The following is a 26483-nucleotide window of genomic DNA, read 5'->3' as shown; positions in this document are numbered from 1 at the left end:
TCTACCCACTGTGAATCAGTCCAGCCCAATGCAGATTTGCCATGAATGTGCCTGTGTTCGTTTCCTATGGCTGTTGGAACAAATTTCCATGCACTTGGTGGCTTAAAACAACAAATTTATTGCCTCACAGTTCCGGAGGGCAGAAGTCCAAAATCAGTTTCGCTGGTGTCTGCGGCGTCCTGCTCCCGTGGGAGGCTCCAGGGGAGAAGCTGTTCCTCGCATCTTCTAGCTCTAGGGGCCACCACACCACCACCTGCCTCCGTGCTCACAGTATCATCCCTCCTCGCTGTGGTGACATCTCCCTTCGTCTCTTTCCTGTAACGATACCTGTGATTGTGTTAAGGGCCCACCCAGATGATTCAGGACAGTCTCTCCATCTCAAGATCCTTAACTTAATCATGTTTTTTCACCATATCAGGTAACATTCACTCTTTTGCTAGAGGAGAATATTCCCCGGTTCCCAGGATTAGGACATGGATATCTTCTGGGTGGCTGTTTGCAGTTTTGTAGTGTTGGAAATCCCCTTTGGCCACAGAAGGAAAGACTAATAAAGTTGTATGTTTAGAGATCAAGGTGGAAAGCAATACTGTGAAATAATAAAATGCTGTTTAGTAAGTTGGTTAGAGAAAGACATGCTAAAAAAACTATTTTCATTAGTGGAATTTTAAGAATTCTAGGAAAGGTAGGCTAAAGAATTAAAAAAAAATCAAAAGGGCTTCAGACTTCAGACAACTCATTCTAGATATCAGTCAAGGCCTAAAAAGGACTGCAGTATTTACACATGGTATAGTGGGTCCTCAAATGCAAGGTGCATCACACGTCAGCAGGGCTGGACATGGCTGTTTAGCTGTGGAGGGATGTAGACGGGAGGGACAGTGAGAAGGCGGTGGACAACCAGATGCAGGACCAGATCAACCCACAGAGGCAGAGCCCGATGACAGAGGCAGGGGCATCCAGGTGGCTGTGGCTGGGAGGTCCAAGGAGGCCAGGCTCTCTGCAGGCCAGGAGAGCAGCACCAGAGTCACAAGCATGAATATTTAGAGATCCAGGCAGACTGGGGGCATCAGGATAGCACCACAGAAGGCAGTTAAACTTCAGGCTCTAGATTGGGGTTTCAGGTAACCTAGTTACCAGTCCTGGGGCCCAAGACAGACCCAGGCAAGCAATGAGGATTATTAATGTCAAATTTTAGATGCCTACCTAGAACTTCTTAGGTGCTCCCTTCTGGAGTCTGGAACTTCAACGTAGATTTGCAAATAGGGAGAGAGTCTGAGAAAACTCCTAAGTAACTAACTCTGATAGAAAAGGCTAAGAGTTACACTTCTGTGTGTGAATCTATAGTATAGCTTAAGATGTAAGGAAGTCATCATTGATGGGGAAACGTGGCTTAACATGCATATAACTAAATCCACGGAATATGTGTTAGTTTTAATAGGATTTGCCACATAACATCTCTGGCACAGAGCATCGTAAGAACCAACACGCAGAGCCTAGAGGCATTCGCTGTGGTAGACAGCACACAAGACTCGGGAGCCAAGCACCCTGGTTGAAACCTTGGTTAATACATGGCAATTTTTTTTTTAAAGCAAACTATAGCTAATTTGTGTATAAAGGCTAGCATAATATCTGGGGAACCAGGATACCTGAACTTTAGACCCAAATTCTAGCCCTGGGTCTCAGATCCTTGTTATCTTGGGAACACTGCTCAAACTTCTGAGGCCTCAGTTTGCAGATCTGTAAAACAGAGAGTTGAGAGACTAAGAACACTTAACTGTACACTTTCAAGTGCTCTCTGGGGAACTTTCCAATCCTCCTGCTCTTCAAAGAGCGCCTAGATTTCCCCTTGCTGTACCATCTGAACAACTTTGAGAATCACTGTGTCATCTTAGTTTCTGTAGCGATCTTGACCCAAACCTTATGATTCCCACCTTGGAGACAACGAAATGAATGTCTAGCAAGTTTAAAGAATTCGTTCCAAAATCTGTGGCTAAATTAGTGGTGAAGCTGGGATTAGATTTTGGTTCTACCGATTCTAAAGCTGTGTATTTTCTACTTTTCTGTGTTGTTCTGTCAACAGATCTGATTTCTGTTCACTAGGCCAGGATCACAAACACTCAGTATCTACCTGTTCACCCCAGCGTTTCTCAGTTGCTGCCCCAAGCCGTCCCGTGGGCAGTTCCCTCCAATGTCAGCACTCCCCAGCCTTGTTATTTATGGTGTTGTCAGCCCATATGGTCTAACTCCTATTTCTTACACTGCTAAATGTCTCCTACATGTCTGTTCCCTAGCAGTACCTCCTGATTCTATCTGCGATAAAATTCTTATGTACTTGCTCATTTCACCCAGTTTACAATGAAAAAAAATATGCATGAAGTTCGTGCTGAAATGACAGTAAACAACAAAGGATAAAACAAGTATCAGGAAAGTTAAAAACTTCAGTAATTATTTCCCATTTCTTTCACATTTAGGTCTTTATGAGACAAGGAAGATGGCTTTCAAGTCTAAACACTGGAATAACCTAAATCACATTAATATTACAATCATCATCATCTAAAGGAAACTAAGTAATATTTGAATGGAAAAATGGTACTTAATGTTTAGCTTTCAGAGTACAGAAATATCTCAAAGAAATTGTGACACCAGAGTATTTATATTTGAGGTAATATCTGTATAATTAGCAACTCTCACACGATGGGAAACACTGCTTTTTGGGTATGTTATACATTAACTTCTAAGTCAAGAATTCCACATTGTTGTAAAATAATTTCCATTCATTGCTATGGCAGTTATGCAAATAGATGTAAACTCCATTCCTGGATTAACTTTTTAAAAGGTAGAATGCTTACCAATTATGTGCTATTAACACAAATGTCAACACAAATAGTCCAGCAGGTGTAGAAGCACAGTAAAAAAACAGAATTATCAATATAGCTGTCTTAGGACCGTGAACTATAGTACCAGCAGGCTTAAAAAACACAATTGAGGTCCTTGTTTTTATTTTTGCTCTTTCTGACTCTTCCCTCTAAATACAGTGGCTAATTCTAATCATTTATCCTTCTTTAATCTCCCTATGAACAAATTTTCTGATATTGAATACTAGTATCAAATATATCATCATCTGAACAAGCAGATTAGTATTATCATTGGAAATTCATCAAAGCTTTTAAGGCCATTTAACGGTTTCATGCAGCTTAAAAATCTAATTTTGGAAGTAACTGGCTAATGAATTTTTCCTTTTATTGGTAAAGGGCCACCATATACCAGTGTTACTATCAGTATCTAAATAAGGTGTTTAACATGCTTACATTTTACTTAAGACCTAGAATACAGACTTTACAATATACCTGAAAATCCATCAAATATTGTGATAATGCCATTATGATAACAGCCTATGTGTGTGGCATTAAAAAAAATATTGGCCATAGACAGTACATTTTTCTGAACTGAATTTTAAATATTCTAGAGGGTAACATGATAACAAATTCATCATCTTGACAGGGTGTATTATGATCTTCTTTCATAAAGTTCACAGGCCTTTCTTGTTGCCTTGCCCTGCACGATCCTGCAAGAAAAATACATGACTTAGGTAGTTATAGCAAGAGTGAGAAAGATTCATGAATATGACAAAGACTTTGAAAAAACATCCTCTTTTCAGTGCACAGTTATTAATTATGAGAATAGTCAAAGGAAAATATAAATTCAGAAAGTCTCAAATTTCAAAAAAAAATACAAAATTTGTAGTTTTACTTCAAAAAGTGTCTAGAGGGAGAAAAATAAGCCTCTTGATAAGTTCATTTTTCCCCCTGCTTTAATCTATTTTGCTTTTACTTCACAGGTTATACCAGGAAAACAAAATTTCTAAAATTCCCCTCTTGCAAACCCAATTAAGATTTTTGGCAAAGAAAGAATGAAGGGAACCAAAAAACCCATATGGGGTGGCCTTTATTTTTGTTCTTTACTTATTTGCCAACAGAACTGGCTTCTCCAATTATACTGTTTGCTGATCACAAGATGACTATCATACGTCATTTAAAACTGGAAGTGGGGTAGGGTACAGGTCAGTGGTAGAATAAATGCTTAGCATGCAGGAGGTCCTGGGTTCAGTCCCCAGTGCCTTCACTAATAAGTAAGTAAGTAAGTAAATAAATAAATCTAATTACCTCCCCCTACAAAAAAAAAAAAACCTGGAGGAAAATTGGGTAGAAATTAACCTTAAGTCCTCGCTCGCACTAAGAAGGTAGACGTCTAATCCTGCGAAAACAACTTCACCAGGATTGGCCTTGGAGTGTTAGTGCTGTGCAAGGAAAGCTCATTATGCTCTGGTTCAGGCTGAGCATTAACACTTTCAGTAACATCAACTCTGAGCAGTAAAGTCACAATACAGGCTTAGAGGAGGGAGTCCAAATAGTAAGGTACTTCGTTTATGTGTTTCCGTGTATCTTACCACTTTAGATAAAAAGCGCAGCTTTAATTGAGCTGCTATACTGGACGAGTCCCTTAAGTGAAGGGTGAGTTTCCAAAATGAAATTTACAAAACGGCTGGTGTTGACGGGTTTGTGCCGCCAATGACCGTTAGCAATTCTGTGTTTTCTTTTCTAGGAGACAGCCAGGGCAAACAAGGAAAGGCAAAGGCCACATATTTTCAAGGGACTGTTTTCTAATATTTATTTAATGCCTATAACAGGGAGGGTATCAGATGAGGAAATCCAAACGGATTTAAAAGATGTAAAGTGAAATTTGTTTACAGCTTTTCCCTCTTCCACCTGTTTCTTTAATATTTTAACAGTCCTTTACGTTATGACTATTTTGTTTAAAGTAGATCAACTATATAAAACTGAAAAGTTAAATTTCCCACTGAACTCTATAATGTAATCCAATTACTGAGGCTGGTTTGACAATAGAAGTTAAAACTCATGAAGGACAATTTGGGGTAGCTTCTTACTGTAGATGGTCTACAGCAATCTTCTGCTTCTCATATGGGTTCAGAACATGAATATCAAAGTGTAAGAATCGCTTTCAAGAAAACGATTCTCATTTAATGACATCTAAATCTCAGAATCTTATTCCGGCTCTCATACTGGACAATGGAGGGTAAGCAGGTTGCTAGGAAAAAATGTGTCCGATCAATAATTAACTACTAGCACCTTAGGGGTGTAGAGAGTTTTTCTGGTTTAAAGATATTTAAAATGCTTTCTTGCACAGGATCTGATTTAATGCTGAGATATTACAATCCTCATTTAAGTATTAAAGAAGCCAACGTGTATGAATGTCAAATGATTCACCCAAAGTTTACAGAACCGGTAAACTACAGAGCTGGGAGTGTTTTTCTTCAAACAGGTATTACAGAGAATTGGTTTTATAGCTGATGAGAGAGTAGACACACCAAACAGGGTGGTATGGCACCTCTGGGATTAAGTTTTTCCAGAACCAGGGTGTTTTTCAATGCTGCCATTTTTATGGATCAATTCTTTTCTTTAAAACGTCACCAAAACTAGAATGCTGTAAGTCAGCAGGTCAGTAATTCTCTATGTTCTGATTATATTGAATTTTCATGCAATAGCCCGATCTTCACTCTCCAAGCAAAAACTGGCTTATTTAATCATTTAGCAAAGTCGGGATTAAGCACTTCCTCTTGACTTGGGAAGGGCAAATAACCCAAATAGATGACTTAGGAATTACTCCTTCAAAAAGCTGAGGCTCACATCATGGACGGCACCAACCTGAAGTTCTGAGTGTTCTTTCAGGAGTCGGTCATATTCTTTTGAAAGCCTCTCTGATTGTATCTTCATTGTCATCACGTCATTTTGTGCCTTAGAAAGAGCTAGAAAACATTAAACAGAATTTCTTAGTTTTTATTTTGAAATAATTTCAAATTGACAGAAAAGTTACAGTACTTTAACAGAGAACTCCTGTGTAGCTTTTACTCAAATTCACCAACTGTTAATGATGTGGTGCATTTGTCGTTGTATTCTCTCCCCACACAAACAAGATTATTTTCTTGAATGATGTGAGAATAAGTTACAGACATCATGCCCCTTTACCCTTAAGTACCTCACTGTGTGTTTCCGAAGAACAAAGATATTCATAGTACAGTTGCCAAATTTTGGAAATTAAACATCAATACAATAATTTTTATCAGATCTACCATCCAAATTCAAATGTTGGCAACTGTCCCAATTATGTCCTTTTAATCATTTTTTTTCAGTTCCAGTGTAGGGATCTAGCTCTAGATCAAAGATTAGCATTAAGTTGCCATGTCTCTTTAGTTTCCATTAATCTGGAAGAGTTTGGCAGCCATCCCCACCTTTCTCTCCATCTTGCATGACACTAACATTTTGAAGAATACAGGCCACTTTTTTCTGATAGAATGTTTTTCACTTCGATTTTGTCTGCTGTTGCCTCATGATTAAATTCAGGTTATGCCTCCCACTTACATACAAATGTGACATAAATGACGGTGGATGTCTCTCAAGGTATCACATTCAGAGGCCCATCTGCCCCTCACTGGTTTTACCGTTTTATAGTTATTTTCCTCCTTGTAAGTAAGAAGTAGTGGGAGGACAATTAAGACTAGGTAAACATCCTGTTCCTTGTCAAACTTCCCCCTTATATTTATCATCTACTGATCATTCTTGCCCAAACCAATCTTCGTTATGTTGGTGGCAAAATGGTGATTTTCCCACTTCACCATTCCATCCCCGTTTATCAGTCAGCATTCTGCTATCAAGAGAGCCTCCCTTTCTTCTCTATCTATCCATCACTATGACTAACCAATCCCTATTTTTTCAATGATTTCTGATTCATTACCATACTTAACTTCCCCCAGATTTGCCCAGTGGGAACCCCCTTCAGGCTGGCATCTATGTCCTTTGACTACGCCTCCAACATTTTCTGGCACAAAACATTATAGGCTTATGCTAACCCTTTCCTGGCTCGGCCTGGACTCATTATAGAACGGAGTTTATCAGAAAGATCTGCTTTTGAAAAACCTGAGGGAGAAAAAAATCAAGGGATCGACAACCAAATTAAGAACAAAGACAATCACTTTCTTATACAAAGTTGAAAAACATGGGGGTGAATAAGCAGCACTTAAACGCTTTACTTCAAGATGACACACAGACATTTATATATTAGTCTTTGTCTACCAAGGAGCTACAATCTAAGTCAGCAGATTAGACAGAAGTTAAAAAAATATATATATAATAAACATTTAAGTCAATACACTGTGGAGAAGCTAATGAGCAAATGTGGAGAAGGGAAGAGCAGCGTTAGATGGACTGGAGAAATTCTGGGAATCCTAAACTAGCTCTCAGTACAATTCTGCACGTAAAGCCTTCAGAAGTTCTGCACTGGTAAATCTTTTAGAGTAGGAGTTTTAGGAAAGAAAGTGGGATTTATAAACTTGAAAGTCACTTTTTTGGCAAAGTAAAATTAAACTATAGGTTCTATCTATACACAGTTTGGTTTCCTTTTCTCTTGAGAAGCCATCATATGGGTGTTTTATATATGTCACTGTCAATTGAAGTGCCTTCTGTATCAATACCTTCTAGACTATTTTGTCAAATTAAATTCTCTGCATTGTTCTACATCTGCATCGTCCAATAAATGTTCTATTGTCTGCGTTGTTCAATATGGTAGCCACTAGCTACACGTGGCTATTGAGCACCTTAAATGTGGCTGGTGCAAATGAAGAACTGAGTTTTAAATTAAATTTAAATTAATTTAAAATTTGATTTAAATAGCCATGTATGGGCTACTGGCTAGCCAATATTAGACAGTACAGCTTTATAATGTCCTCCACATTACTTTTACAAATGCATAAATCTAAATCAGGTGTTAAATGTTGAATTTGACAAATTTAATGTGTCACTTGGTAAAGATATGGGTTAGATGTGGAAGAGAGATTTTTGGTGGTGGTTAGAGTTCTCTGGGACCACAGCCACAACATAGAGATTTATATATTTGTTTTTAATTCGGGCATAAGGCACTTCCTAGATGATACTTGAAAATATAAAGCATGGTGTTATCTTCAGGACCTTCCTTACTAACAATGTTTAAGAGACTGGATTTTGGTATATAAAAACCAAAAAATATTTTAGAACTTAAAAATGTCTGACTAGTCTATAATGGTGGTTTAAAAAATGTTAGTTAGGAGCTTATATTGAACAGTTCATCTTAATGTTAAAAATGATTTACACTTAGATTTCTGAAATGAATAAATTAGGAAATTCAGTAATCCTAGACATCAACTCCATAGTTTCTTATTAAAAGATACCATTTTTCTCTTCAATTGTTAGGAGAAAGAATGAATCAGGTGGTCCTACGAGTCGGTAAAAGCAGCTAGAAAACCACGTGTTCAGCCCACCCCCAAGTTTCTTCTGATCATTACTGGTATGAAGCTACAACAAAACAACTGCAGGCAACTCCTGTTTTTCTCACACTTACCAAGCCAAGGCATGAACTGCATTACTTATTTTATTCTATATTTTAGTGAATATTAGTAAGTCTAATGATTACTATCTTACTGAAGTCACTCCAATCCAGAGAGGCTGTTAGTTTGTCTAGGAGCCGTCTGGACTGTTTCCCAATCCTCTCTCCATCTCTCATTTTATAAAAATTACAATATTCTGTTTTGGTTGTCTTCTGCCTCCTTCTGGAACTGCCTTCATGACTAAGGGATTATATAAGCTTGTTATCTGACATTTGAATATGCCTGCTTTATTTTGAACCATGTTATTTTGGAAACAGCATATATAGGGAAGACATCAGACGAGGAAGCTTGAGGTGATACATCTAAGTCACTATTTCAATTTTCTCATCTGCAGAAACGAGTTGCTATCATTTGCCAGTGGCATTATGGAAATGCTGAGATATTTTAAGAGAATATTGGCCAGTTTCATTATGCTGAGAACTTTGAGGCATATGCATCACTCATTAATATAAAGAATAACCCCAAATAACGTTACAGTGACATGTAATAAGCCAAAATGTTTGTGTAAAATGACATGTAAGCAGGCCAAAAATATCTGCAGTTTTCCAAGCACTAAGCTTACATTTATGGGGCTATTTGCACAGTGGGAGGGGCTGGTGAGACCAATGCGCTGTGTAAATGTACTGTCTCACTATGATTGCTACCTGAGATAACAGACACTATCAGCTAAGCTATGCCAGGAAACGTAGGAGGAAATTTTTAGAGGCACTGGCGTGACAGCTCAAGTTGGCTGTTGTAAAACAGCTGTAAGGATTGCGCCACAGGAAGACATTTTTAATTTGAAAAATTTTCATACATCCGGTGTCAATTTCCTTTCAGTTTATTTGGTTCTGTTTTTGAGAACTTGAGAGTGTGATATACCAGAGCTCTTCAGTACTTAATCCTCACATGTACTAGTCCTTTACTGTGATCAATCACTGGACTGTTAACCTACAGGAATACTTCCAAAATACTTGGAAAGTAGACACACAAACTTCTGGTCAGTAAGGAACATAGACTGTGGTGTTAATTACATTATGGTTATTTTTATACATGCCTATATTGTCAGGTACATGCAGGTAAGGTCTGTTTTATTTATCACTTCAGTCATCACCACTCTCTTTTAACCTCACAGCCGAATGTTGATAGGGTGTGCTGATCCTTATCAACCAATCTATCCTTTTACCAATCTATCTACTCCATTCCATCTCTGTTTAGATTTCTTAAATGGATTCTTCACCTTGTGTCTTGGCTATTCTAATTCACTGTCCACAGTAATGTCAAAGTGACTGCTCACTCCTCTTCCTGAAAACCCTCCAGCAGGGCCCCCCAAATGTTAACATATAAACACAGCTGAGGAGGCCCCGTAAGATGGATCCCAGGCCTGCTTTTCAACTCTCACCACTGCCTCCAATTTACTTTTTGCTCCAGTCACACTGAGCTCCTTGGAGTACTTCAAAAAGATACACTCTTTCAGTTACATGCTGCTCATTTTGTTAAAACATCCTTGCCCATCTCCCTTAATATCCCTGCCTTACTCATTCTCTTGACCATTTCATCTGGTTAATTAACATTATCCACCGAAACGTCAAGAAGTTGTCCCTGATCTCTTCTGTTGGCTTCTACTTCATCTTTTTTCTTATTTTAAATTGAAGTATAGTTGATTTACAATGTTGTATTAGTTTCAGGTGTAAAGTGATTCAGTTATATATATTACAAGATATAAAACGTAGCTCCCTGTGGTATATAGTAGGTTCTTGTTGTTTATTTTATATACAGCAGTATTTGTTAATCCCAAACTCCTAATTTATACCCACCCCTTTTCCCTTTGGTAACCATTAAATATGTTTTCTATGTCTGTGAGTCTGTTTCTGTTTTAGAAATAAATTCATCTGTAACATTTTTTAAGATTCCATGTATATGTGATGTCATATGATATTTGTCTTTCCTTATCTGATTTTACTTAGTATGATAATCTCTAGGTCCGTCCATGTTGCTACAAATGGCATTCAGTCCTTTTTATGACTGTATAATATTTCATAGTAAATATATATGTCTTCTTTATCCATTCACCTGTCAATGGACACTTAGGTTGCTTCTATGTCTTGGCTATTGTAAGTTATGCTGCTATGAACACTGGGGTGCATGCATCTTTTTGAATTAAAGTTTTTGTCTTTTCTAGATATATGTCCAGGAGTAGGATTACTGAAGCATACAGTGAATAATTTTTAGTTTTTTAAGGACTCTCCATACTGTTTCCCATAGTGGCTGCACCAATTTACATTCCCAGCAGCAGTGTAGGACGATCGCCTTTTCTCCACACTTTCACCAGCATTTATTATTTGTAGCGTTTTTGATGATGGCCATTTTGACTGGTGAAGGTGATACCTCATGGTAGTTTTGATTTGTATTTCTCTAATAATTAGTGATGTTGAGCATCTTTTCATGCTTCTACTTCATCTTGAGCTTAACTTTATTATAGTACTTATGCTGAAGTGTAACTATGTCTCCACTAGATTGTGGACTACTCAAGAAAAGAAGCTGTCATCTCTATGTTCTGGGCACACAGCACTGTGCCTAGTCCATGGTAGGTGTTTAAAATATGTTCCTTGAAGGAAGGAAAGAACAGACAAGTGAAAAGTCTAAGCCTTAATCATCTGAAAAATTCACTTGTGTGGAGCTAGTTCATTTTTTGAAAACATGATGAAGGTCAGGTAAAACAATGAGGCCCCACTTTAGTCACCTGTTAGGAATCTTGGTTGCAAAAAAAACAATTATACCTTTAATGAAAAAAAATACTCAGGATAGCTGGAAAGTCACAAAGCAGAGCACTCTTGAAATACTTTGATAAAAACACAATCAAGTTACAAATAGCTCATGCCAATTCAGAATTCAAAACAAAAACCAAACAAATACTGTTACAGAATCCAGTTTAGTTGTTTTTTTTTTAAACTGATTCCTTGAATGGGGCAGGATACATACAGATAAGCCTGAAGCATCTTACAGTGTCAGAAAATAAGGATGTACTCAAAAAGGTAAAACAAGCAAAAAAAATCCACAGTGATGGGGATACGTCAAAGGACACAGGAGCCAATAAAGGAGCTCCCAATGGCCAAAGCTGAAAAAATGACTTGAATAACAAAATAAATAAAACAGTATTAAGTTATAACCTAGAGTATAAAATGAATATCCATGAGCCCTTCTGATATAAATAAATACATGAAGCAATAAATAGGGGTAATCAGACAAACCTGCACAGAAAAGTTCCAAAAATTTATGTAGATACTCTATCCTCAAGAAGGTGGGGCATAACTCCCCAATTTCTAAGCATTGGCTGCAAATAGCAACTTCCTTCCAAAGACTATATAATGGAAAGAGGGGGGAAAAAAGTAACTTTGCAGTAAAGAAATCTGAGAAACACTACCTCAGCCAGGTGATCAAGGTCAACATCAACAGTGACAGATCATGTTGATATGTATTCTTGATATAATGTGATAAAAACGGCACTTTACCTCTTACGACTTTCAAGTTTCATAACCCCAGTCTAATCATGAGAAAATATGAGATACATTCCAATAGAGAAGCATTTCACAAAATAACCAGTACTTCTCAAAACTGTTAAGGTCTTCAAAAATAAGGAAAATCTGAAAAACTTTATAGCCAAGAGGAGCCTGTGGTGTCATGGCATCATGAATGACATCCCAGAACAGAAAGAAGACAACATGTGAAAACTAAGGAAATCTGAATAAACTAGGGACTTTGTCATTAATAATATATCCATATTTATTCATTAATTGTATAAATGTACCATATTAATGTAAGACACGAATAACAGGGGACACAATGTGGGGTATATGAAAAGTCTCTGTAGTATCTTGCCTGTTTTTCTATAAATCTAGACTGTCCTAACATAAAAAGTTTATTTTAAAATAGAACAATGGGAAAAAAAAAATCCCATACAAAACACATGAACATAATAAAGGACAAGATATAATAAAATTCATTAGGGTATAAGACCTTTCTAAGTAAGAACCTATCAAATATGACCCCCCAAATTCCTTTGTTCTAAATAAACAAAAATTTAATTAAAATTTTCTTTTGTGAAAAATCTTCTTTTTTAAAATTATGTATTATAGCATGTATTAAAATGAAACACCAAAGCGGTAATCTTAAAAAAAAGTCACTGAGTGTGGGTAGTGAGGAAGCAGATAAAAGAAAAGCAGGCATTCTAGTAAAGAAGCAGGGTTTAACACATTACACGAATATCAAAGTATAGGTCACTTAACCTTCATATATAAATCTTATGTGTAAAAGGCTTAAGTTACTTAAGAGGAGGTTGGGGGCAATGTGATAATAAATGTCTTAAAAATATTTCAAGTTAGGGCTCATAAAAAAACTTTTATGAAACCTACATTAGGTCACTATGTGCAACAAACACAGACGGGTTGTGAGAATTAAGCTTCTTAATAGTAATGACTTATCTTTACTGTTTTCATAAAGAATACGATGAAGGAAATGTTCCTCCCAGTATCTCTCCCTGTTGCTCGTGACTATGAAAGATGAAGCTGTTACACAGATGAAACTGCCCTGGGGGTCATCCACTCATCTCTCCATTCAACAACACAGGGGATGCCTGCTAGGCATCAGGCGATTAGGTGCTGAGGATGAAAAGATAGTGAGGGTCTCTGATCTCATAACACTCATTTTCTAGGCAGGGAGCAAGACACACAATAAAGGAAACGATCAACTAACGGTGAGTAATGAGCATCATGCACAAAGCTAAAATAGGGCGATGGGACAGAGAATGACCGCAGCCACATCAGACTGAGTACTCAGGAAAAGTTTCTGTAAAGGTGAAATTGCAGCTACTATCTGTTCTGTCTGCTGAGGGTGCCTAGAAATAATGACACCCTAGTAGTGATAAGCACACTGGGGTCCAGATCTTACTTTCTAAATACCATTCTCCACTTAAGGCTCACTGGAGTCATGCTTGATTCAAGAGCTAGCGGAGGAAATGCACAAGATGAGCTTGGAATATCTTGTTACAGCAGAATGTAAGTGCTGATAGAATAAGGGCATGACAGAGTGATACGGGCCAGCTTGAAAAGGCTCTCGGTAATCAAATCTGAGACGAACTGAACACTCAAGAGATAATGCTCATAGCGAGTTATAACCCACTGAGCATATTAACAAGTAAATATGGGGGAAGAAAAGGAAAGCTCCTCCTTACAACAGAATGGCATCTAATAAATGGAGAAGGGACAAGAGAATTGGAAAACCACCACTGGGAAAACAAAAAAGTAAGTGAGAGGAAAATATGAAGAGGGAGCAGGATAAAGCAAGTGTAAGATGTTATCATTTGGGTAACGGTGAAGGGTATAGACGATTTTTTTTTTTGGTATCATTTTTGCAACTCTCAAGTGATTTGAATCACTATGTGATTTCAATTTATTATGTGTGAATAAAAGGTTACAAGGAAAAAAATTTTGCTGTGAAGTAGAGCACAGAAATGGGGCAGTAAGTGAAAAAATATGAGATGGAAAGAAGTTTTGTTTTTTTGTTTTTTGGCCAGAAGATGCCAGAGGATGTGTGTCAGATGGTAGTAAGTGAGGAAGTAATTGCAGAAACATCGCCTTGTGGGGATAGGAGCCACAGCAGTAGAAGAGCAACTGAAAATCCACTGTGAACAAAGGACAGGCAGAGAATCTGAGCCCAGCTGGGGAGGATGGTAGTTCTGCTGCTGAGAAGATGTCATTTTTGATGAATTCTTTGTGCCCAAAATAAACGAGGGTGGATTTAGAATTTAGAAGTGACAATGAGAAGACTTAAAGTAGTTCTGGATAGTGAAGCGGTGATTTTGGAGGAGTGCAATAGGAGTGTCCTTGCAGTGTTGAGGCTCATGGGAATGCAGTAACCACTTGTTTAAAACAAGAAGTCAGTTCCTTCAGCAGTGCTGAGATGTTTGGGTGGAGGTACCAAGCAGCTGGATGTGTGACTATGACCAGGGCTAGGCCCTTGAGAGGAGGGGAGTGGAGGAGGAAGCGGGGATAGGTGAGGGAGAGGGCAGGGAGTCGAAGGAGACAAGTAGTTTGCAAGAACCTAGTTATAATGAAACATGGACTCTAAATTGGGTAAGGAGGGAAGAGAGGGCATCCGTGTTTGGGGATGAGATTTATTAGAATCTATTATTCACCAGGCCTGGAACACTAGGCACATGCTGGGGACAAAGTCTTGACTTAGATGGGGCCCTTGCCTTCATGGCTCTCACCATTTAGTAAGAAAGATAAACAAAAAATTTCTACAGGGCACACTATTAAATAAGTAACCCTGCAGGAATATAGAGGTTCAAAAGGAGGCCACTCAACCCAGCTTGAAGGGAGACAGATTCAGGGCAGCGTCTGAGAGGTGGCAGTGCTGCAGATGAAGGATGAGCAGAAGCTAAGGAAGAGGGAAGGAAGCGGGCAATCCAGGCAGACAGACCTGCAGCCCTGGACAAAGGTGAGAGTGATGATGCACCATGTTAGCAGGACTACACACTCCAGGATTTGACAGAGTAGGAGTATAAGATTCAGACTGGACAAAAGCGGGGCGGGCAAAGCTGGAGACGTGCTGGGGGCCAGATGGGAAAGGAGCATGTGTGCTGCCCTGAAGAGTAACGGTAGCAGGAACCATCGTGCAAAAGCATAAACGGATCTGTGGTGCTGAAAACCGGCTCTAGTAGCAACGTGAAGAAGCCAAAGTAACAGTGGAGAGACTAAACTGGGACATGCTTAGAAGACTGCTTGCTTTGCAAGAGGAGTAAGACACTTTTGGAATGGAAATAAAGCTGCACAATTATACTACAGGGTAAATATTACCGAATAAAACCAAATACAGCTCTATTTTTCACATGCAAAGACAAAGGGGAAATGAATGATTTTGCATGTATCTCAATTTCTCCACCTACTACTAGGTATACCAGTGCCTGCCCATACTCTCTGGGGTACTGGAAACATAAATGAGGTTCACGGGTGAATTGCTTTTGGGTCTTAAAGAGACAAGGACTTAATTAAGGCATGCTGACACTTAGAAAGATTACTGGTACTCTGGGTGGGGGAAATAATGAGTGGGCTTTCTAACTGAATAAATAAAATCAGCCCCACTGTTATGCTGTTGGTGAAAAAAACATCAATAAATGCATAAAGACTTCCTTCATTAATGTTAGGTAGCTAAGTAATGTATTTAAGAAAACAATTTTGGCTCTGTGATTTAGCAAAGAATAATTACAAATTATATTAATATGCTGGCTTTGCACTTAAAAATCAGGAATGTGCGTTTTAGGCAAGGCATCATGTAGGTATAGCTTATATAAACTGCTTTGAAAAGGGTATGCTTTATAAAGCAATTTCATGTGTAAGCAACGCGTGAAATCTAGAATTTATAAATTGTCATACGTGAGAATTGAAGGAGTCAATTTACTTTGATTAGAAACAAAGAATTAGTCTGACTATACATAAACATATACAATTTCTTGAATCATGTGATCAATATTCATTCAACAAGCATTAGGTGCACAGCAAAGTTTACAACCATACTAATGGCAGAAACCAATCTCTTCAGCATCACCTCATTTATACAGAAAAAAGTATACTTATTTGAAGACTGTGAATAGGAGTTGGCAAACTATTTCTGTAAAGGGCCAGAATGTAAATATTTTTAGCTTTCTATGCCAGGCACACTCTGTCCAGTTTACCTAACTCTGCAGCCATAGAAAAAATGTAAACGAATGAGCATGGTTTTGTTCCAATAATATTTAATTTCTAAATTCAAGTCAGCAGGCTGGATTTGGCCTACGGGACATAGTTTACTAAAACATATTCTTAAGTTTTATAATTTTCTCTTAGATTACAAATTTACTCAAAAGAACTATAAAATAAAGTATCAGAACATGAGAGGATCCAAATCTAAGGAAATTTTTAGAAACCTTCTAAAAAAGTTTTCCATTTTATCCCTATTACTTTTCCTTACAGGAAGAACAAAGGCTATACAGACAGGGGATGCTGCGATGACACTTAGTTTGAGGTAGAAAAGGTTTTTCCTCCTTCGATTTTCCAGCTCATTTTCCTAGCTGACTGCTTTCCATCCATTTCAAAAGTGACTAGGTCAGGAACCAAGAGGATGGACCAGATATGGACCAATATGGACCAGAAGATGGTAAGTTCAATTTTGGATAAGCTGACTAGAGACTCTGGGTGAGTTGTCACGTGGAAATGTCCCCATCAGCAACTCTGAAAGCAAAAACACACTCTGGTCTCTAAGGCAAAAAACAAATTCATCTCACTGGTATTCTGCATTTTTAAACACTGGGCAATTAGAACACCATGGACCCAAACAATATATTTCTAAGACACCCACAGAAAAGAAGAGTGCTATGGTTATACTTTGGTTTTATAAACCAACTCCAGATTTACTTAGCAAACTAACAACTCAAATATCTAACACTGCATGTTTTACCATTGAGAAGCACCCCCCCTTTTTAAAAAATCTTTTTCAATTTAGAAGCTTGTAAAGTATTTTACCTTAATTTTGAATACTGTTTTATTATAATATACAAAAGAGGCAAAATTACATGGATTTGGAAAGTAAGATAGATAGTGCCACAAAAATTATCCCTAAACTCAAGGACCATGTTTTTAATTAGTTTTGACTTTTTTTTTGTTGTTGTTGTTGAAAGTGAAGGTTGAAGCTTTTCTTTTTTGCTTTAGTAATTCCTTATTTAACTTGGAAAATTTTCCAATAGAAAAAAAATAATGATAACACCTAGTAACTTACTAAGTTTTAACATAGACAAGGCCCTGAGCCACGTGCCTGATGTATGCAACAATTCCATGAAGAACTACAGCTTAGTACAAGTCCCTTCCCCGAGGTCAAACAGAGGCTCATCAGAGAAAGCCAGTCTCATATCAAGCCTGAGTTAACTTTAAACTCCACATTCCCAAATACTAGTTAGATGCTTCCAGCATCTTTAAACAAATTAACTGTGCAAGAGAATTCTTAAAGAGATTTAAATATTTGAGAGTCACTTTATTCTCTTCTCTAAGCTAAATCTCTGTCCACAAATTATTTGGCGAAAGACTTTCTGGCTCTGTATTTTCTTCCTAAGAATCTGCTGCTGCCTCTGTACTTATTTTAGAATAAATTTTGGACTTCTAAGGATGGTACTGGTGGCCCCTCAGATCTGGCCTCAGCTTTCTTCCAGTCTCATCACCCCTGCTCTCCCCCCTGGCATAAGCCATAAGCTTAGGCACAATGGCCTTTCGCCCTTGATTCCTGTGTGTTCCAGAGGTGAGGGGAAGACATCGCCCATTTCTGCTTCTGAAATCAGTTATGCCTGAGACCCACATCAGGTAATACCTTCCTCAGGAATTTTTCCTCAACTCTGCCAGTAAGAATCACTCACTGTCGCCTCTGTGCTATAATTACCCTTTGTATTATGCCTTTATTTTTGCTTAAAAATTTTTTTTTAACTTTTCAAAAATGTTTAAATGGAGATACTGTGGATTAAACCCTGGACCCTCGTGCATGCTAAGCACGTGCTCTAACACTGAGTTATACCCTCACCCTATTTTGACTTTTAACATCCCTTGCCTTACATTTTTGTTACCAGTGAATCTGTCTACCTTTCTTGCTAGACATCCTTGAAGAGTGGGATGACAATTATCCATCTACGTCTCCCTCAAAGCATCCAGCACAAAGTACACCATAGGTACGAGTAAAAGTTCATGAACAGAACTGAAAAAAGACTCTGTGTCGCTAAAATCCCTTTAGTATGCAACCGCACAGGAACATGTGGCCATCTGCAGAATCCCCCCAGGAAATGATCCTATAAAAACTGTTGAGGAGCATGTGGTTCACGAAGGTTGTAGGAATGCTCTATGAAGCAGAAGAGTATGCCACTGAGCCAGTGTACAGCGTAAAGGGTTAACCTTTTCTGGGAAACTCACTTTGTGTGAAGATATACTGAAACAGAATACAAAGAAATCTTCGGAAGTAGTGAGTAAATAAAGTTTACTTTTTGACAGCGATCTCTTGCCAACAATTAAGAAGGAGAAACTGAGGGAGGAAGTGAAGGATAACACGATCAGGTTACCTCTGAAGAAAAGATCAAGTTGCAGAGATGAGTGAAGAAGTCCAGGGGGAGAGGAGGGAGGAGCACGGCTGAGCAGCAGTAAGTATTTGTTTCCTTATATACCCTAACTTCCTCCAGCTCCCGTTACCATCCACCTCTCATACAGTCTGCTCCTTTTTTGCAATTCAAAGGTATCTTCAGAAGAGTAAGATTTTAGCAAAAATTTTATAATTACATGTAGCATTTTATACTATCTACTGATGACCTAGAAGTCATCAGTAGACTTTATGTTATTAATACACAGTGAAAAGGAGACTTATCACCTGGGAGTCTTTACTAGTTAAAGGACTGAGAATTAGATGACTGGTGGCGAATCGCTATTAGGTAAAACCCCCGCTGATTCTCCCTAGCCTCCACCTCAGGCTGGCATGTGCCAGAGCCCTACGTTCAGGCTCCATCTGACTCAGTCGATATAGCCTTTGTTGACAATCCCATCAGCTCCATGATTCAGCTATCAGATCCACACGGATCAAGGTTTAGACTCTATTTTGAGACTACTTTACTTCCAAGCTTCAAACTCGTATTTCCAACTGTTTCTTGGGCATTTTCACTAGGATATCCTGATGTCCCTCAAACTCAGCATACTTATAACCAAATTCATTATTTCTGCTTCCCGTCTCCGCAAATAAAAGCACCCTACTACTCCTTTGGTCTAATCTTAAAAAGCATTACCTACCTAGTCAACAAATTAGAAACCTGCAGTCATCTTAAACTTCTACCTTCCCTCGTTCCCCAAATCCTGCTGATTCTGCCTGCTTCCTAACATATCTCTCAGGATGAAATTTCTGCTGCTTCACAGATTGTTTCCACAACCTTCGCGAACTAAGTACTCCTTGACAGTTTCTACAGGATCAGTTTCTGGGATGTGGGATTCTGCAGATGGCCGCATATTAGAGGGATTATAGAAAACAGTTTAAACTCCAGAAGAAAATTCTTCATTGTGCCTGCCAAGGTAACTATTATTAACAGTTTGGTGCATTTTTTTCCAATTGGAAGTGTTTTTAGACTAGAGTTGTCCAGCTGAATTTCTGAACCTCACTCGGCAGTAAACAGAAGCCTGATGATCCAATAGACATGTCTGTCAATTTATTCTAGAGAACTATGCTTGATCACATTCCTATCATCTGGAAAAGTCCTTTATTCAGTATGCATTTAGCGCTCTCCACTCCATGTTTTTTAGTATAGTAAACTAATCATGTAGTTTACAGGGGAAGAGGAATATTGTTGGACCCATCCCTCTGGGCTATAACCTCTTCAGAGAAGAGACTGTTTTCTCTTGCTTTAATGTCCCTCTGAAGTGATTATAAAAGCTTTTCCTCCAGTAGCATCAGTTATGGTTGCTGGTACTGTCAGTGATATGAATTTCTGTCTTAAGTCACTCGCTCACCCATAGCTATTTCTCCTGGTCACTGGATGACAATTAAACAGTTTATTTTACATGTACAGGCCCTGGGAACAGATAACGCTCACAGGAAAAGAAAACATCACAACTAACTGGGAACAGAACAGGGAACCAAGCAGGAGAAAATACCATCATGACACACTAGTACCAGAAAGCTGCAAGAAAGCCTCCTTCTGGTTTGACAATAACGTCAACTGTATGCGGAGACAATACAGAAATAAACTAATAAATGGTAACATATCCTTTGTTAAAAAACAAGCCAACCTAAGAGCTAAAATCTGACAAAAAAGACGGGTCATATATTTTATCTGCTTTAAATAACTGGTATACTATTAATCACATATAGTCATTGCACATCCATCAAACAAACCATGCTATTCTTTCTCAATATGGGCTTTTATTTTTCAGTGAGTAAAAGAAGGGAAAGAGATGTCAAAGAAGCAGAAACCTCCAGATAAGTTAACAGAGGAGACAAAACATGTTTTCTCTTAATCCAATCATAAAAACTCATTAAAAGGTAATAAATACAGCAAAAAACATAATACGACCAAAACTACCAAAATAGTTAAAGCATTACAAATTTTAAAGTAAGATGGTAGCTTTGATATAACTGCAAGTAAAAGATAGTTTAGTTCCTGCCCACAAGAATTTGCAACTGTTAATATGCTTATGTTGGACTTAGAGAATTTATTTTTAGAGAGATAGATGGTTCAAATAGTTTCTTTGAAAGGAACTGGAAACCCCACAGTTTAACATTTCTATAAAAAGTTTATGCCTTATTCTCGTTTCAGACTCCAGAGGCACAAATTTAGGGTTACTGGTATACAGAATAGTAATTCCTCTGTAGTTTTCTCTTATCTTGACTTTCAATTACTTCAATTCCTCTTGTAAAGCACTTCAACAATTTCTACTCCCTGGTCCTTATGTTTGAATGCCTTGTTTGTTACTGGCATTAAAGGATGATGACTTTTTTTTTTAAACTCTAACATCTTCAAGGGCAGTGAAGTTGGTCTTTAAAAGGAAATGCCAGAATGTTAGTTCTTTTGCAAGGTAAGCCACAATGATATAGAAGCATTTATCCAGGAAGAGAGTTGAATAAACTACCTGAGAGCTGAATAAAATAAATCTTCTAGTTGACAGAAGTTTAAATAGGAGTAGAAGATTCTGATTCCTGGTTCAAATCTCAAGTCCCTATTACATGCTGCTAATACTTAGGTACACAGAATGGGCCTTTACACTCAGTTTCTGTTCTGTTTGTATATACTTTGTTTAGGCAATATCTAAAATTTGCTTAATCTCCAGCAATACCCACTCCTAGGTATTTATTTGAAGAAAACAAAAACACTAATTAGAAAAGATATATGCACCCCTATGTTCACTGCAGCATTATTTACAATAGCCAAGATATGGAATCAACCTAATAGATGCATAGATGAATGGATAAAGACGATGAAGTACACACACATAAATATTACGCAGCCATAAAAAAGAATGAAATCTTGCCATTCGCAACAACAGGGATAGACCCAGAGAGTATTAGGCTAATTGAAATAAGTCAGATAGAGAAAGACAAATATTGTATGATTTCACTTCTGTGTGGAATTAAAAAAAATGACAAACATAAAGAGTTATAAATACAGAGAACAAACAGGTGTTTGCCAGGGGTTGGGGGGCAGAGCAAAGAGAGAAATAGGTGAGGTGATTAAAAGGTACAAACTTTCAGTTGCAAAATAAATGAGTCCTGAGTATGAAATGTACAGTGTAGGGAATACAGTTAATAGCTAACATTTTTGTCTGCTGACACAGGTAACTAGACTTATCATAGTGATCAGTTTGAAATGTACAAAAACATCAAATCACTATGTTGTGCAACAGGAACTAACACAGTATTGTAGGTCAATAACACGTCAAAAACAAACTCATAGAAAGAGAGACCAGATTTGTGGTTACCGGAGGTGGAGGGTGGGAAGAGGGAACTGGATGAAGGTAGTCAACTAAGTACTAGGTATATAATACACAACATTAAAATATAATTAATGCTGCTCTACGTTATATATAGAAAATCATTGAGAGTAAATCCTAAGAGTTCTCATCAAGAGGAAAAAAATCTTTTTCCTATTTCTTTTCTTCTGTACCTATATGAGATGAAGGATGTTCACTAAACTTACTGTGATAATCACATCATGATGCATGTAAATTAAATCATTATGTGGTATATCTCATATAGTGCCACATGTCAACTATATTTCAATAAAACTGGAAGAAAAACAAATAAATAATTAAATAAAATAAAAATGTGCTTTATCCTCTAGGTATTCTTTTTAAGGACAGTTTTAATTATGCTCCATGTTAAATGATCTTACAATGAATAAATTATTTGAAAAGTTCCTAAAAAATTGCTGATAGAAGAAAGAAAAAGGAAGGAAGGAAGGGAAGGAAGAAATGGAAGGGAGGGAGGGAGGGAAGTAGGAAAGGAAGGAAGGAAGAAAGGAAGGAATAATAAAGGCAGGGTCAAGGGATTTGACCAAGCATATTTTTCTTTTCTTTTTCCCTTCATGTAGGAGAAATACACCACCTCTCAACTTCTACTATTAGGGTGGCAGCTCTGACAACTTTCAGTGCAGCACGTTACGGATATATCCCTAAAAGAAGGAGGAAGAGACATTTCCACATGCAACTCAATCACTTTTAAAATCATGCCTACTTCTACCACCGCCTGGATGCACACAAGGACTGAATGGTACATACTTCCACTAGTTTAAAGAATAAATACTCTAAAGATATTAAGAATAAATAATAGGAAGCTCTCCTAGAAGAGCCTTTGAAGTCAATCTCCCTGGACATCAGAAGCTTTCCCACTACATACAAGGTCTATTTTTATCATGAGAGCTTGTAAGCTTCATAAATTCTTTAAAGCTTAAGTTCTCATTTTTTTTTATGGCAATGCCTTTTCCCAACTACTACACATGCTGGGACATCAGAGTTACCATTAAACAGATCATTAAAAATGACAGATCAGGTCCTTACACCTGACTAGGTTAGTCCTGAGTGTAAACTGGGTTCTTTGAGACATGCATGCTTGCTTTTGACTCACTAGGATCATATTACTGTACTGAAGTACAGGTGATTTACTAACTCTGGTCAAAAATCTGAGCTGCTGGTTAAAAACTGATGGAGAGTTTGGTACTACTGGTACTACTGCCCTTAATACCTGCCTTCAGATTAACAGTTTTTTAATTTGGGGTTAACCAGCTTTAATAGACATTTGTATTTACACTTTACTTTCAGTAATACATTCGGAGAAAATGTTGCACTTAGATTCAAGAAATACCAAAGGTAAGACAATTCATATGGAAAATACTCTATTTACCTCTATCAAAAACAAACCACATTGCTTTTCTACTCAATTATGAAATATAAAAGAACTGTCTGAAACATTTCTTAAGCACTGTCAGCCTTAATGTCCTCAATTTTTAGAAATCAATGAATATGTTTGAATGGTACTATGTACGGAGCATTGTGCTGCTGAATTCATCCCAATTTTGTACTATTACATTATTTCTTAGTTCTTAATGAATTTGACTGGTATAGGTCAAGAGAATATAGCTAAGGTTATACTTCCTTTAGAAATGGAACTCTGATCTTCTCAAGGTCATTAATAATGTTATCTAAAATAACAACTTTGGGTAAATAAAATGTGTTCATAAAATACCACACACTTTGCAGGAACCAAATGGGACATACTCAAACAGGTAAAATCTGTTTTTACCTCAACACTGATTCACTTTGAAAGTAGCTTTGCAGTCTACATTTCAAACACAGACGCTTGGTATCTCCTGTTACCAGATTATAAACAAAATGCCTATATTTTCAAAGTTCGTTTTCTCCAAACACCTGAGTTGTCTGTTAAAGAAATACTGAGTTTCCTTATATTACTGAAAATAATATTGAGTTTAGAGTTATGTATCAGACTTCTGAGGTTAAAGCTCAAAATATCTCCGAGTTGGAATTCTGAAAGGCAAAGGAAGAAGAACCTAGCTAGCCAGGGTTGAGGGAGGGGCAGCACAGCACCCAATCTACCCTCATCTTTTATTTTTGTAATACTCTGATTACAACATATGGAAAAGTATGCTTGGCAGATATGAAAAAAAGAAAGCAAGATTTTAAAATAATTTTTAAAAAACTAATTAAAGGTATTTTGGAAATAGTCCCTTGCATTCTTCAGAAGGATTAGCAACAATATTTTGTGTTGGGTAAAAAAAAGAACACTATTTCTCTTTTGAAATGTCTGATTACTAAATTTATTTCCATATAAATGATAAAACTTCATGGTCATGTTCCAAATCTTTTGGAACTGCAGAAGAGCCAAGAGTACCAACTATGACAAGATTAGAATTTTGGGCTGTACTATACCAACCACGCACATAGTTTACCACCTTGTCTAGAAGAGTAACTTATTTTTTAACTTACTGCCTCTAAATGATTTTCTTTTTTTTCACTTTAAATAAGATGTAGGAAAGTGATATATTTTATATCATATTAAATAGGCTGTGATTTTTTTTTTTAAGACAAAAGTAGCTTTTATCTTCAGGCTTTCCATCTCAAATTCACATATATCTTGATGAAGTCAACTCTATCCAAACAATGTAAATAGATAACCAACAACAGTAGGTTATATTACTGAAACTTCTATTATATTGAGGCTTTTTAAAAAAAATCTAACCTTACAAATGACATAAAATCAGTCCTTGATTCAGTCACTGAACATTCTCCAATTTATTGCCAACACAAAACAGTGGAAGAGATTTGAAACTGGAGAAGGTCTACGCATTGATCATTATCTTGACTCTGACTGAGAGGCTCCCCAGTTTCTGGACAACATCAAGGACTATCTGTCATATGCAGGAATGTTGCCAGGGGTCAAGCCATAAACTTATTCAGAGTTTCCTGGGATGACATCGGACTTGGCTATCTATCCTTCTGTGCTATGTGGCTGCAGGTAATGTGTTCTTAAACTCAGAAGAAGAAAACACTATCGGAACTATTTTTCAAAAAACAAACAATGCAGATGAAATAGCTGCCTTCAGGGAAATGGAGTTGGGATGTTCTACTCCAAGCCTTCAGTGCAATGTTTTTTTTTTTTTCATTGCAATGTATTTTGGAATTAGATGTTTAAATTCTAAGCTGACATCCCAGACTGTAGCTTATTCTATCCCTGTCCATCTCTCAAGGAACGTTTACCTTCCATTTGGCAGGTAGAAAATACTAGGGGTTGAGATAAGCAATATATTTTTTTCTTGTAGCCAAAATTGTCCCCCTGCAACTGCTTCCTTCAAAGAAGCAACAGACTATGATGGAAAAGTGTGATTCATTTTCCAAAAATGTGTTTACAAGCAACTTTCCAGGAACATAGCTCTTTTGCTGAGGCAGGAACATCTGTATTTACAACACAGATCTGAAATACCTACATGTTTTCCTGTATAACAGAGTATGTTTCTCTTGGCTGAAACAATGTTTTATCTTCATATTTGAACAAGAATTTATAAATAGGTCACTCATGGTATTTCAGCCAGAAGAACATTTAGCCATTGGTTTTGTTTTAGAGAAAACAGTAAAGTGTAACAGCATAAAACATCATGCTACTCTTTCTACTTTTGCACATGCAAACAATGTTACCATCTGATGCCTTCTTTAATTCAGTCTTCAGTTTTTCTTTGTCTTCTACTAGTTTTTTATTTTCTGCTTCCAAAATGTGTTCTTCTTCCTTGCCATAGCTTTTCAAGAGCTATCAGAAAAGAGTTATAGAAAGAAGTAAGCTTAGACTGCAATAGCCAGACATTCTTCCAGGAAAAGGGATGAATGATGTATTTTAAATTATTGGTCTTGATTTTATTCTTTGTCCTTTTCAGTATTTTATGCTTTATTACAAAGTATTTTTGCTGACAGAAACTTGGTATCTGGCAAACACACAAAAAGGATTTCTTCTTACTATGACTGAAATCTTTGAAATGAAAATAACAAGAGTTCCTGGTTGGGCTACAATTACAATTATATTTTCCAAAGTATTTAGATAAATGTGAATGTCTTTTCCTTAACTGTGTTATGAAAATCCAAGGAAAAAAACCAGTTCTGAGAATAGTATTACTTTGAAAACCATTATGTTCCAATTGTAGAGCCACTCAGACTAGGTTTATATAGACGAAGTAACAGGAGAAGAATGTAACGTCATCAGAATAGAGAAAGGTAAGTGGAGAATGACAGGGCCACCTCTGTGTTTGGAAAATTCTATATAATTTTCATTGATTAGTCTCCAAATAGCTTTTATTCAGTTAATCCTTTATAATGCCTTTTATATTTAAAAATCTATTTTTGCTTTTAAAATGTTTATGTTTGGTAGCTTATCTTTTCTAGGCCAGAAAAATTAAAGTATGAAGAGCAAAATA

At 37.2% G+C, this 26483-nt stretch overlaps 1 protein-coding gene and 1 non-coding gene across 3 annotated transcripts in view; both read right to left on the bottom strand.

Annotated features, from left to right (window-relative positions):
- Window positions 1–2417: 2417 nt before the first annotated feature.
- Window positions 2418–26483, bottom strand: part of BCAP29 (B cell receptor associated protein 29) — a 39424-nt gene continuing 15358 nt past the window's right edge. For both annotated transcript variants that reach the window (XM_072965217.1, XM_015234572.3), the window contains exons 6-8: window positions 25717–25825; window positions 5721–5821; window positions 2418–3562 (exon numbers count right to left, since the gene is read on the bottom strand). In XM_072965217.1, the coding sequence (XP_072821318.1) occupies window positions 3527–3562; window positions 5721–5821; window positions 25717–25825 (246 nt within the window). In that variant the 3' untranslated portion in view covers window positions 2418–3526. The remainder of the gene's footprint in view (window positions 3563–5720; window positions 5822–25716; window positions 25826–26483) is intronic.
- On the bottom strand, window positions 22594–22717 carry LOC116281375 (small nucleolar RNA U109). Its single transcript, XR_004190821.2, has one exon. It is a non-coding gene; the product is annotated as a small nucleolar RNA U109 (small nucleolar RNA).

The sequence above is a fragment of the Vicugna pacos genome, chromosome 7, assembly GCF_048564905.1.
Source record: "Vicugna pacos chromosome 7, VicPac4, whole genome shotgun sequence".
Lineage (NCBI taxonomy): Eukaryota > Metazoa > Chordata > Mammalia > Artiodactyla > Camelidae > Vicugna > Vicugna pacos.
Note: the sequence above shows the minus strand (reverse complement) of the source record. Positions and strands in the feature narration are given on the sequence as shown.